This window comes from Capra hircus, chromosome 10, assembly GCF_001704415.2.
Source record: "Capra hircus breed San Clemente chromosome 10, ASM170441v1, whole genome shotgun sequence".
NCBI classification, from domain to species: domain Eukaryota; kingdom Metazoa; phylum Chordata; class Mammalia; order Artiodactyla; family Bovidae; genus Capra; species Capra hircus.
This window is the reverse complement of record NC_030817.1, coordinates 76,353,999-76,362,994: the sequence shown is the minus strand read 5'-3', so window position 1 is coordinate 76,362,994 and position 8,996 is coordinate 76,353,999. Positions and strand designations below refer to the sequence as shown.

Below are 8,996 nucleotides of genomic sequence, written 5' to 3'. Positions count from 1 at the left end.
ACTGAGAAGAACAAAGAGTTCAGTGAGCCAACGAGTCAAGCCTGGGCTTATGTCATGGGGAGGTTCTGATCAAGCAGAGTGAAAACAAAGGCTAATACCCAGGAAAAAGCAATAGGAACATAAGGGGTGCTCCAACAGAAGAGGCCAGGGTATGAGTCAGCCTCGCAAGGGCTGGCAGCACTCTCATCAGCAGTGGCATGGCAAGCAGCAGAGGAAAGGGTATTTGCCATTGCACTGTGAGAATGGAGGGAAGGAGTGTATGGCTGCCGTGAATTATGGCAGATGTTTGGGTGAGGGAACTGAAGGAAATCAATAGGAAATACAACTAGGACTTAACAAGGAAGTGGCAACGATGGAACACAAGCTGAGATCAGTGAACTAATTCAGATACTCACGAGCAGACAGAAACTACCAGAAAGCAAAGGGGCAGAGGAAGACTGATCCGAGGGAAGTAGCCATCAGGTGCCAGAAGTTAGCCTTTCCTTATCTTCTAGCACGTCCTCTCACTTTCACCTCTTTGCCTTTGCTTCATCCTACCCTCAATTCACATAAAACCACATCTCAGTTCTTCGCTGTCTGAGAAGCAACAGAGGCAAACCAAATGTGGTCTCATGATTGCTTTCATGTCACTCTAGGTCCATATCCCAACCTTATCCCAAACTACATAAAAATGAAGAAATTTATTTCATCTTTCTCTTTATTCTCAAAATACAATAGCATAAAAATCCAACAGGAACAGGCTGTTCCCTGTATGGTCTCCAGTGCTCTGAGGCAGAACTGAGCCCCGAGGAATGTGAGAGGACTATCTTAAGCCAGTAATAGTTGCTGTCTGAGTTTGAGGGCCGCAAACCAAATCCCTGGATGTGTGCTGGGGCTTGGGCTCCAGTTCTTGAAGAGGAATAGGAGTGGAAATCATTTTGAGATGACAAACTGACCAGAAGAGCGCTCAGCAGCAGTAAGGTCTGGTGGGAGAAGCAGCGAAGGTGACCCTCCTTTGTGCCGCCAACTAAGGCAGAGGCATGTGACTCCAGCAAGGGCTGAAGTAGGTAGCAGCTCCTCGGATCCCATAATGGAGAGGCCAACCCACTCCGGGGCTGGTTAACTGGCGTGCCGGGACAGTGGAATGCTAGCAATAAGAATGGAGACAAACTGCTCCAATCTCTGAGCAGCTTGCCTCCCAGCCTCTAGTACTTCCTCGTGATTGGCCTTCCCCTGGCTCTCATAATCCAAGATGACCTTGTTTGTGATGAGTGAGAAGCCACAGACTCGAAGTCCACAGTGTCTTGCGACTATAACTTCTGGTACCGTGCTCATGCCTGATGTGAAGAAAGAGGGAAACCAACTGTCAGAATCCCCAAATGACCCTTAGCCTCAGCTCCGTTTACCACCTTGTTGACAATTCGACACTAAGAAAACATCCAAAGAAGCAGCTAAATTAGTGTCAAGCTTAGGTTGTTCTGTATTATCTAAAAGATTTGGGCTTCAGGGGGCTTTACACATTTCTTATAATATCACCACTGCAATGCTTTATTTCTATCTCCGTGTGTGACCATTTTTAAGTCAATTCTAATGTTGCAATTCTATTTTCCAGCCAGAGGTATAGAAGGTGCCTATGATATTTATTAAAATAATCAAAAACAGTTATCACACAATGGACAGTTCTCACATTAGCATTACACTGGTTAAAGTCCTTGGTGCTGGGTGGTGGGTTGAGGCTACAGTGCAAACCTCCCAATCACCTTTAAAGTCAGTTAATTCAATCTTCCCTTAAAGCAGACCCCTACTTCAGTGTATCATCTAACGCTACAATCTTTTACTCTTTTCCAACGTATTTTACCAGGATCCTCTCTTCAAGCCTCCAGGTCAAGGGAGTTCCTTGGCAATCCAGTGTTTAAGACTCTGTACTTCCAATGCAGGGACTGAAGATTCAATCCCCGATAAGGGAACTAAGATCCTACATGCCATGCAGAGCAGCCAAAAAAAAAAAAAAAAAGACAGAACAAAAAAGTCCCCCCAAATTATGAAGCCACCAGCCAAGTTCCCCTTCTCACCAACAGCATCTGCCCCTAGTTTCTGCAGCAGGTGACACTCTGCCACAGTCTCATAATTGGGGCCCGCCACCATCACGTAGGTGCCTTCCTGTAACTCTCTCTGCTCCCCCATTTGTTTCCAGGTGCTGTGAGCTTTCTGCCTCAAATCCCGGTCGTAGGCATCAGACATGGCAGGGAAACGAACTCCAAACCTAGAGCACAGGTTGGATTATCTCAGATTAATGAAATACAGCGAGCTCTCCCAAGATGACCCATCTAAACAAAAAGAAGCAGGAGAGATACCTTTCATCATTGGGCCCTCTGAGAGGGTTCTCACCACTGAAACCAGGTAGGTTGATGTGATCACGGATCAGCATGATATCGCCAACCTCAAAGTTGGGGTTGAGCCCTCCAGCCGCATTGGTGACCACTAGGGTCTCCACACCCAGAAGCCGGAAAACTCTCACTGGGAATGTCACCTTAGAAGAGAAAAATAAACATCAGAGAGTTTTCTTTAAAATTTTACCAATACACCCAAGCAGAAAAACATGACATACATCATGAAAGAAGAGAAAGGAGGGGACCAAAAATCTACCTTGCTTAAGCAGCTAGGTAGTAAAATAGGAGATAGAGGTCTATGTCCCTTCTTCCAGACCCAGTCAGGCTTGTGCCTCTGTTTTACCTTCCAGAGCGGGTAGCCTTCATACATGTGGAACCTGCCCTGCATCATCACACAGGCTCTGCCATTCAAGATCCCAAACACCAGTCGACCAGCATGACCTGGAACTGTATACGGAAAAGAGAAGGAAATGCATGGAATGATGCTTTCATACAACACATATCCCCTGAGCACCTACACTGGCCCGACTCACCCTGTTCAACATGTGAGGGTATAATTAACCAATAGAAAACATCATCCTCTCCACTCTCAGAAAGTTTAAGTCTGGTGGAGGTGTGCTCAGCCGCATCAGTCGTGTCCAGCTCTTTGTAACCCTATGGACTGTAGCCCGCCAGGCTCCTCTGTCCATGGGACTCTCTAGGCAAGAATAATACTGGAGTAGGTTGCCATTCCCTTCTCCAGGGGATCTTCCCAACTTAGAGACTGAACCAGGGTCTCCTGTACTGCAGGTGGATTCTTTACTACTGAACCACCAGGGAAGCCACGGGTGGGGGAGACAGAAAGTAATCATAAACTTAGATACAAGTACACTCTGAGATTAGAGTGATGGGGGCAAGGATGTTCAATGTGAATATACACCGTTACTTCTTAAAGAAACTTTAAAAAGGCTATGAACAAGGAAAGGGGCCGACACTGGACCCATACGAGTCTTTTCTGTGACTCATAAAATAGTCCTCTGGGAATATATGCCCTGTATGTGACAGGTAGGGGCATGGGACTGCAAAGATAACTCCTCACACAGACATAGTAACAATTATTACTATTTCTTTCATCTACCATTTCTAAAGGGAATCCATGGTCTGGGAGAACAACCAAAACAAAGAGGGAGAGTTCAGGGGGTACTTAGAGACTGAGGAGCATATGAAAAAGTTACCTGTAATAGAGCAGAGGTGATTCAGTTAGAAAACCCAAGTAGAGTATAAAAAACAAATTGACAAAGTTTAAAAGGATTAACCACTTTTCACTGAGTGCTGTGCCCTTGTCACTGGGTAGAGTGGCAGATGGAGCCAAAGTCACTACTATCTCCCTTAGAAAACTTTGCACTCCCTTCTCTCTACTATTTCCTTCTCCAACCCCATTGCCACTCCCTGCTCTGGTCTCCTAGTCTTGTTCCAAAGGGAATGAAAAACATCTGTTAAAAGTCTTAACTCTCCAAGGAAAAGAGGAAGGAAGGCACAATCTGAAAAATTAATAATAAACCAACAGAAGTTAGTCCTGAGAAATTAATAATTAAATCAAATAAACTACCCTTGTTCTTGGCCAAGTAAATTTGGCCATTTCTCACCTGACCCTCCTCTAAGCCTCACCCTTGGCAAGAGAAACTCCCTCAATCAGGGATGGAACCCAGTCCCTGCAGTGAACTGGGGAGTGTTAGCCACTGGACTTCCAGGGAAGTCTGGCCTTGGAGCCTTCTGGCTGCTATTGAGATGCTCCATACACTCTCCTCAGATCCCTCAGAGCTCCACTGTGCATAGGGGGCCCTTCCCCACCCCCAACAAAGGTCAGTGTGAACCAAGTCTTGTGTTTTCATATAGTACCTGGGTGTTTGTCTGCAAGAACACGGCAGTCAGTGTGTTCATTTGTTGGTATGTACCAGTGTGTGCCTTATTCTAGGATTGGAACTAGAGCTGGGGAGATTGAAAATGGTAGGAACACACAGGATACGGTGAGGGTGGGGGTGTGGGGTGGGGGTGGGGAGCTGACTTTGTCCTGGGAGGTCACAGGCACTTCTTTTTCCACGTGGGATGCAGACTGAAAGAAATGAGTGAGGTGTCTGAGGATGTGGTGACCACAGTGTGTGGGGGGACAGGATGTCTAGGGGAAGTGTTGTAAAGCTTTAAGGAACTGAGTCATTAGGCGTAGGAAATATGTCATCATACAGTACCATTGACACACACATGCTGTTAAAACGTTTCTACTGGAGGAATCTCTTTCTAAAGTCATTCTGATTCTTGATGGGTTTTTTCCCTCTCTCACAACAGTTGTTGCTCAGCAAATGCTACTAGGATGCCCAGGATCAGGCATAGAAGCGTTGCCCTCCCATCACAATCCCATCAGTATCCCTCAGTCTCATCCCCTCTTCCCGTCGCCAGTACCTGTACTTTTGGGAAAGTTTGGTATTTCACTGTAGTCAAAGGTCTGGGCTTGAGTTAATCTGTTAATCAGACCTCCTAACCCAGAACCACAGATCACTGCCACTTGAGGTCGGTGTTTGGTGTGAGACAAAAGCCATTTTGCAGTGTCTTGATAATCTTCATATGTAAATCTAGGGGGAAGAAATGGAAAACCAAGGTGAGATTCACTCCCAACCCAAGGGTATCATAAAATAATAACCTTCAGTGTAGAAAGGCTGGCAGGGGTACCAAGATGACAGGGGATACAGACGTTGGCCAAAGAGCTAGAACAAGCTACTGCACAAAGAAGCAAATCCAGGCCACAGTTCTGCTTGTCAAGGGCTGGGGGAGAACTGACTGTGTAAGTTTCTCAGCAGCAGTTTGTGAACACTATAGACTCTGGAGCCCACCTCTACAGACTGATCATTCTGGGGAGAGGCCCCAGAATCTATACTTCTTACAAAAGTGCCTCAGGTAATTTTCATCTGAAAACCAGGTTTCATAATTCTGGCCTGGAGGGAAGCAGAACTCTATCTGGATTCTAGTCCCAATTTTGTCTTTTTAAGCAAGTTAACTTGTGCTTCAAATTCTTTCCTCTAGGGTAAAGCAAGGAAATGTGATTGGCCTCACCTATTGTATAAGCTCTGTTTGAAAATGAATTAAAAACTTGCTAACAAGCTCCAAAGACCTTTGAGTCCATAAAATCATGGTACAGGTCCACAGAAATTGAACCTTTTTTTTTTTTTAACAACTCATCCCCCTGCCTGTATTTTTCCTCCCTGCCGTCTCCCATCTTTCCTTCTCTTCATCAAGATCCAAGGTCCTTTGCCTTTCAGAGACCTAAAGACATAACCAGACATCCCCAACAATTAACTGAGAATTTTTCTCACAATTCTAGTCCAATTCTCTCATACCTATCTGGAAAAAACAAGGAGAAGGGAGGTGGGGAGACTGAGGTGTGACAGAGCTGAATACAATTAACCAACCAAACCTCCAGAGGAAACATTTTTCTTTCTCTTTTTTTCAAAGGTACTGCCTTGGAAACCAGATGACTACCAGACACTGGGCTACCCTCAAGTAGCTACTGGGCAAGTAGCTGGGCCAGGGACAGGGTGGGGGCAATAGGACTGGGGTCAAAGGAAGATGGAGTTGAGAGAAGAGTGAGATAGTAAAGATGAATCAAATATCATCCCCAAAAGGTGCAAAGGAAAGGAAAATAATTGTTAAGCCCTGGCGCATCAAGCACGTAGGAGCCACAGCTTACAGGACTTCTTCATTAGCCATCAATATCCCAAGAACGCCCCGAATCCCTGGGCACCCTAAAGCCACTGTGATCCCTAATGCTGGGTAGGGATGTCATAGACAAAAGCAGAAATAAAGGTTTTCAAAGGCAAGGGCGCGAGAGAGTGCGGGGTGGGAGAGTAAGGCTGAAGGAGAGGTGGCAGGGAATGGGAAGGATCTGTTAGTTTCATGAGTAGGAATTTCGTTTTCTTGGAGAGGCCATCCGCAACTTAACTGGACCTCCAACTTGGAGGGAAGAGAAGTGTTCCCGAGGGACGAGGAGTACTCTCTCCTGGGACGGACGAACACTAGATACAGGCACCAAAAGTACCTCGCGGCTTTCCCTACACACTCGAATCGGAATCTGTGACGAGCACGTGGGTTCAGAAGACCTCTTCCCCGATACGTGGGTGGAAGAGCACGCGCTCTCTATACTCACTTCAGTAAGTGCGTGGCCCAGCGCACGCACGCACACACCGGCCCTTTAAGGAGTAGTCCGCAGCTTACTGGCCTGTCCCCTTCCTGCTCTGGCGGCGCCACCCTGCTCGATTCCCGCGCGCGCCCCTGCCGGGGCCGGCCGCACCACCGCCCTGCTGCCTTGCCCCTGATACCGGGCTCCAGTGCAGGCATATCTGCATCTCCTGGGCACTCGTTCCCTCTCTTGGCCCTCTCGAGACCCAGAGTGCTGTGTTTTCAGGGCTCGAAGACAGCCATTTCCTCTCCCCAGGGGCCTCCTGGATTCCCCTGGGCCTGGTCCCCGCCTTACCCATTCTCCATGGTCCCGAAGACGCCGTCTCGATGAGTTTGCCCTTCTCCGTTCATATCGGCTCCGCTGAGCTCAGCCGGATTCAGTCACCGAGTGTTATCCACACAGTTAGCACACTGTTTGCACCGCGCTGGCTCATTATATCCCCAGCGCCAGAGGCCCCAGCCAATGGCAAGCGAGTACGCAACCGGCCTTGTCTCCATGGTGACCCGCCCCGACTCAATAGCCCCCGGCAAGGCTGTAAATCTAATCTGAGTTCTTTCCTCCCGCAGTATCTTTCTCCAGCTGCACTTTACCTTAGGAGGAGGGGGTAGGGGAGACTGTGCGGAGGGAGATGGGAGCATCCAGTGTTGTGTCCCTGCACCTAGTCCTTACAGCACGTCGGGTTTCCAGCTCGGAAGCCTGTGCGGGAAGAGGGTTAGAAGTCCGGAAGGAGAGCCTCTAACCACCTGTCTGCAACCCCATTCCTGACTGTGTCCACAGTAAATCAGGAGAGATTTGAAAAGAGAAAAATTTAAACCGCAGACCCTGCAAACTCGGAAAATTAAGTAGCCTCTCTCTGAGTTCCTTCCTGAACAAAAGAAAAAGGGTCCATTCTACTTCCCTGGTGACTCAGATGGTAAAGAATCCGCCTGCAGTGCGAGACCTGGGTGCTGCTCCCTGAGTGGGAAGAGCCCCTGGAGAAGGGAACAGCTACCCACTCCAGTATTCTGGTCTGGAGAATTCCGTGGACTGTATAGTCCACGCACTGGAGAAGAGAATGGCAAACCACTTCCGTACTCTTCGCTTGGGAACCCCGTGAACGTGTGACACTGAAAGGTGAACTCCCCAGCTAGGGTATTCCTCAGGCCTGCTTGACTTCGCAGGCCACCACATCTGGCTCTCGGTGAGTGACCACACCGACATGGTTATCTGATAGGTCACAAAGAGTAGAACAAGACTGAGCAAATTTCACTGGGGATAGGCTACCCTGGAGGTTATAGGATTTGGAAAAACATATAGCCCTACCAGAGAGACTCTAGGCTGCTTTAGGCCAAATTACAAGGAGGGAGCACAACCCCACCCATCAGCAGAAAATTGGATTCAAGATTTATTGAGCATGGCCCTGCCCTTCAGAGCAAGGCTCAGTTTTCCCCACAGCCAGTCCCTCCCATCAGGAAGCCTGCACAGGCCTTTTATCCTCATCCATCAAGAGGGCAGTCAGAATGAAAACCATAACCACAGTAGACTAACGAAAATGATCACATGGATCACAGCCTTCTGTAACTCAGTGAAACTATAAGCCAGGCAGTGTAGGGCCACCCAAGACAGATGAGTCACGGTAGAACATTTTGACAAAATGTGGTCCATTGGAGAAGGGAATGGCAAACCACTTCAGCGTTCTTGCCTTGCAAACCCCATGAATAGTATGAAAAGACAAAAAGATAAGACACTGAAAGATGAAGCCCCCAGATTGGTAGGTGTACAACAGGCTGCTGGAGAAGAGAGGAGAAATAGCTCCAGAAAGAATGAAGAGGCTGAGCCAAAGCCGAACCTGGAATGTTAGGTCCGTGAATCAAGGTAAATTGGAAGTGGTCAAATAGGGGATGACAAGAATGAGCATTAATCTTTTAGGAATCAGTGAACTGAAATGAATGGGAATGGATGAATTTAATTCGGAAGACCAACTACTGTGGGCAAGACTGTCTCAGAAGAAATGAAGTAGCCCTCATAGTCAACAAAAGAGTCTGAAATGCAATACTTGGGTGCAATCTCAAACATGACCAGAAGGGGCTCAGTTTGTTTCCAAGGCAAACCATTCAATATCACAGTAATCCAAGTCTATGTCCTGGCCACTAATGCTGAAGAAGCTGCTGTTGACTGGTTCTATGAAGACCTACAAGACCTTTCAGAACTAACACCAAAAAAAGATGTCTTTTTCATCATAGGTAGGTAAGATGGTACGTGGGCAGACACACTGAAACCATACTCACAGAAAACTAGTCAATCTAATCACATTAGGACCGCAGCCTTGTCTAACTCAATGAAACCAAGCCATGGCCACGGGGCAACCCAAGACGGGTGGGTCATGGTGGAGAGGTCTGACAGAATGTGGTCCACTGGAGAAGGGAATGGCAAACCACTTC

General features: G+C 47.5%; 1 protein-coding gene across 1 annotated transcript; it reads right to left on the bottom strand.

Moving 5' to 3' along the window:
- On the bottom strand, positions 680 to 6,999 carry LOC102176691 (purine nucleoside phosphorylase-like). The gene is made up of 6 exons (XM_005685401.3): positions 6,871 to 6,999; positions 4,806 to 4,975; positions 2,713 to 2,816; positions 2,334 to 2,509; positions 2,052 to 2,242; positions 680 to 1,316 (listed from the first exon to the last, which is right to left on the bottom strand). The coding sequence occupies exons 1-6, from the start codon at positions 6,924 to 6,926 to the stop codon at positions 1,099 to 1,101; spliced, it is 915 nt and encodes a 304-aa protein (XP_005685458.2). The 5' UTR covers positions 6,927 to 6,999; the 3' UTR covers positions 680 to 1,098.

Coding starts and splice junctions, on each gene's coding strand:
- LOC102176691 (XM_005685401.3), bottom strand. CDS start 6,926: ATGAACGGAGAAGGGCAAACTCATCGAGACGGCGTCTTCGGGACCATG. Junction 4,976..6,870: donor TTCGGGACCATGGAGAATGG/GTAAGGCGGGGA, acceptor TCTTCCCCCTAG/ATTTACATATGAAGATTATC. Junction 2,243..2,333: donor AGAGGGCCCAATGATGAAAG/GTATCTCTCCTG, acceptor CCTGTGCTCTAG/GTTTGGAGTTCGTTTCCCTG.